This window comes from Nanorana parkeri, unplaced genomic scaffold, assembly GCF_000935625.1.
Source record: "Nanorana parkeri isolate BGI_ZX_2015 unplaced genomic scaffold, ASM93562v1 scaffold1687, whole genome shotgun sequence".
In the NCBI taxonomy this organism is placed as follows: Eukaryota; Metazoa; Chordata; class Amphibia; order Anura; family Dicroglossidae; genus Nanorana; species Nanorana parkeri.
Window position 1 is genome coordinate 125,051 of NW_017307955.1, and position 4,332 is coordinate 129,382.

Consider the following 4,332-nt stretch of genomic DNA (forward strand, 5'->3'; position numbering starts at 1 on the left):
GCGCGTGGGGGGGGGGGAGCATTGGGCCACTAAGGGTAGCTTTACATGGACCCTGTTTATGGGGTTTGGGACCCACTAAGGCTAGCCCTAAAACCTCCTTGATGGTCTTTGAGGCCCACTAAAGGTAACTTTAAATTAAACAGTTCCAGAAAAAAAGCACCGACCAAAAGGGACCCTCCTGTGGCCCAAAAAAGCTTCTTAAACTCCAGTACGGCTGCCCCCGTTTCTTTCTTTTTATGTTTTAACTTTAAATTAACCCTGTTGATGGCCTTTGGGGCCCAATAAGGCTAACTTTAAAAATTGACCCTGTTGATGGCATTTGGGGCCCACCAATGAGAACTTTAAATTTTATGGTCTTTGAAGCCAACTAAGCAAAACTTTAAGTAGACTCTGGATAGCCTTTGAGGTCCACTATAAATAGCTTTAAATGGACCATGTTGATGGTCTTTCAGGCCCACTAAGGGTAACTTTACATTGACCCTGTTTATGGTTTCTGGGGCCCACTAAGGGTAACTTTACATTGACCCTGTTGATGGTTTCTGGGGCCCACTAAGGGTAACTTCAAATGGACCCTGTTGATGGTCTTTGGAGCTCACCAAGGATGACTTTAAATGGACCCCGTTTATGGCTTTTGGGACCCACTAAGGGTAACTTTGAATGGCCCGTGTCAATGGCCTTTGAAGCTCGGGCAGAGTAACTTACAGTGACCCTCTTGCTGGTCTTTGGAGCCCATTAAGGGCAACTCTAAATCAACTTCGTTGATGATCTTTTTTTATTCCATGGAATTGGGAGTGTGGCAGGTAATAGCCTTCAGGCATAAAATACATTTTCTTTCTAAATACTAATCTTTCCCACCCGAGGAAGGCGTGGCTTACCGCATCTGTTGTCCACCCGCACCTGACCGCTTCCGCACATCTCCGGGAGCTCCGGCGCCCTGGGGACCTTTTTGGTGACCTCAAAGTCCTTCCCGGACAGCCGGACATGAAAATGGTCCTTGCCGATCGCCTTCCTCAGCGTCCTGATGGTCTTCCGCAGCCTCTTTTCCGCTTTCCTCCTTACGCAGCTGAAACTGCACGACTCTGCCGTGAAATGAAAAAGCCGTCAATGACTCCTCGCCGCCTCTGCAGAGGCCATTGATGGTAATACAATCCGTGCCATTAAACTTTCACCAACCTAACCGATCTGCTGATAACCGTCACCCAATGTCCACACACAAAATGGTCACAAAACAGGAGATACTCGGACAGGAAAGCAAGAGAAGGCCAAGAAAAAGCGATACAGACCCCAGACCCCCGCCAACCAACCTGTCACCTCCTTCTGATTGGCCTCCAGCTCAAACTGCGCCGTGATAACCGTCTCCTTAGCAGCTGACTTGCGTCCGCTCGCCCTCCGATTGCACGTTATGTTTACGAAGTCGAATCTGTCGTAGACGAGGTTTTGCTTTTCTGTGTGGAGAGAAGAGATGAAAGGAAGACGGCGGGCGGATTATTCCGTTCTTTGTTTAATTACAGCGTCTGATTAAAGAAATTTGATACAATGTAACGACTTGGCACCCCATTCATTTCTTGTATCCTGCTGCGACGGCGTCCTCGGATTACAGGGCAGACATCTCCGCCGCGTCTCTCTGAAATGGATGTTTATGTTCTCGTATCCTGCTCATTAAAATGTTTTCAGCCCCGGAAAAGTGGCGGGTTTGGGGGAAAGGTATGAAGCATTATTATTAAAATGTGCGCACTTTGCATGTTTTTACTGCTACCGTCTATTGGTAGGTCTCATGGAAAGACGAATACAAAAATACGCAAAGACACCCAGGTAAATGTCTGGCCCTGAAGAGGTCACAGGTGTCTCGGGGACCGCGTTGTCTCAGGCGGGAACCCGTTGGGGGGCAACCCGGTGGTGGTGGGGGGCGGCCACAGCGTCCCAGGTTGCCAAGAGCTCTTAGCAACCTGTGACACTCTTGCATCCCTCCAAGCTCCTGGCAACCTGTGACATCAGTGACATCACAGGTTGCCAGACTGAGCTGCTGACAGTGTGGTCCGGTGTCCTCCGCAGCCCCCACAACCCCCCTACAAGTGTTCCCTGTCAGCACATTCCTCCACCTAACACCATGGAACCACATTGCGACTGGTGGCAAATTCCATAGGGACAGATGTGGCTACAGTTTTAAAAATTAAATGGTTTAGTACACTATGCACCAATGACACTGGTGCCACAGAGCATAATCATTAGCCTTAAGCAGGGGGTAGACAACCTTGGCCCTCCTACAGTTGTGGAACTACAAGTCCAATGAGACACTGCAAGACTGACAGCCACAAGCATGACTCCCATAAGCAGAGTTATGATGGGATTTGTAGTGCCAAGGTTGCCTACCCCTGGCCTAAAGAGATAGTGGAAGCTGTTTGCTTTCTGACTGCCTCTCTCTAATTGAATCCCTTTACATCCATCTGAAAAGAGCAGGCATAGCTGACATTTTCCTGAACTCTGAGACTTGCCTAAACAACTGCCCCTGAAATAGGACCTCGGTAGCTATTGGAGTCACATCCTTAGACAGACTGGCAATTAATTCTGATGGAAAATGTATGCTGGTGTGCGGGGGATGGGTAGTATTTAATACAAAGCAGGTTTAAAAGCAATGACAGAATTGGAAAAAACAAAGAAGTGGCCCTAAATTTTGCCCTCTTTAACAATGATCCATATGAAGGTCTCCAGGACATAGCGGACCCCCATCCCTCGCTGGCAGGAGACGCTGGGGATTTTTGCAGTCGTGGACCGTATTCCGATTTCAGTCCACATACAGGAAATGGGGGTTCCTCCCGAGTTCCTACCTGACACCTTGTTCTGGGCAAGTCCCTGGTGCGCGTCAGTCCGCTTCATTCTGCAAGCGCCGTCATTCAGCTTAAAAGTGATACTCGTCTGTACAGTTGTGACATCTGCAGGTAATAAAGAAGAAAGGTGTTATGAGAGAGAGAGAGAAGGGAGAGAGACAGAGAGAGAGGAGGAGAGAGAGAGAGAGAGAGAGAACTGGAGTTCAATTACTAAAAAAACAAAACAAAATCACACGCAAAAAAAGAAATGTTAAAAGTAAGAAAATCAATTTAAATTTAAAGACATTTAAAGATGTGAGGGGACACGGGAGCGTTACGACGGGACACGGGAGCGATACGACGGGACACGGGAGCGTTACGACGGGACACGGGAGCGTTACGACGGGACACGGGAGCGTTACGACGGGACACGGGAGCGTTACGACGGGACACGGGAGCGTTACGACGGGACACGGGAGCGTTACGACGGGACACGGGAGCGTTACGACGGGACACGGGAGCGTTACGACGGGACACGGGAGCGTTACGACGGGACACGGGAGCGTTACGACGGGACACGGGAGCGTTACGACGGGACACGGGAGCGTTACGACGGGACACGGGAGCGTTACGACGGGACACGGGAGCGTTACGACGGGACACGGGAGCGTTACGACGGGACACGGGAGCGTTACGACGGGACACGGGAGCGTTACGACGGGACACGGGAGCGTTACGACGGGACACGGGAGCGTTACGACGGGACACGGGAGCGTTACGACGGGACACGGGAGCGTTACGACGGGACACGGGAGCGTTACGACGGGACACGGGAGCGTTACGACGGGACACGGGAGCGTTACGACGGGACACGGGAGCGTTACGACGGGACACGGGAGCGTTACGACGGGACACGGGAGCGATACGACGGGACGCGGGAGCGATATGAAGAAATAAACAGCGACGATCTATTCTCCGGGTGAACAAACTTGTTGCTGGGAAGTTCGGAGCTTCCTAGACAGACAAATGTTTACAGATCTGCAGGAAGCGGCAAGAAACAAGTCCGGCCCTGTCATCTTACAGTTGGCAATTACCATCAAATCAGCCGGAATCATTTCTAAAGCAAAAAGATTTTAATCTCCGAGACGTTTCCTGCTGACGGTTTAGCGAGAGACGCGAGCTCAGCGACCTTTTAATAACAGAGACGATACGGGAGCCGAGATCGCCCGCTTCATGGCCAAGGCTGGTCACAGACATGAGAGAATGATCGGAGGGGAATGGACAATCCAACCCTCTCCTGATGTCTTTGCAATTGTTTTTCCAAGAAGTAGATACATTGTAGCCACTCAAGAGGGATGATGGTGGAGGAGGGGAGGAGGGGTGGAAACCTGCCCCATGGACCCCAAATCACCACCCGATCCACCCAAAGAAGTCCAGAAACCGCTAACCAATGTCTATCGGTTCCTGTATGTTTGGTACTCTCATGGTTAACTAGGCTGAAAACAGACAAGTTCAAACTCTAATAACT

At 50.5% G+C, this 4,332-nt stretch overlaps 1 protein-coding gene across 1 annotated transcript in view; it reads right to left on the reverse strand.

Annotated features, from left to right (window-relative positions):
- Positions 1-4,332, reverse strand: part of SCUBE2 (signal peptide, CUB domain and EGF like domain containing 2) — a 76,063-nt gene that overhangs the window by 20,091 nt on the left and 51,640 nt on the right. Inside the window, exons 13-15 of the mRNA XM_018571147.1 lie at positions 2,826-2,930; positions 1,305-1,445; positions 876-1,079 (exon numbers count right to left, since the gene is read on the reverse strand). Coding sequence (XP_018426649.1) covers positions 876-1,079; positions 1,305-1,445; positions 2,826-2,930 — 450 coding nt within the window. The remainder of the gene's footprint in view (positions 1-875; positions 1,080-1,304; positions 1,446-2,825; positions 2,931-4,332) is intronic.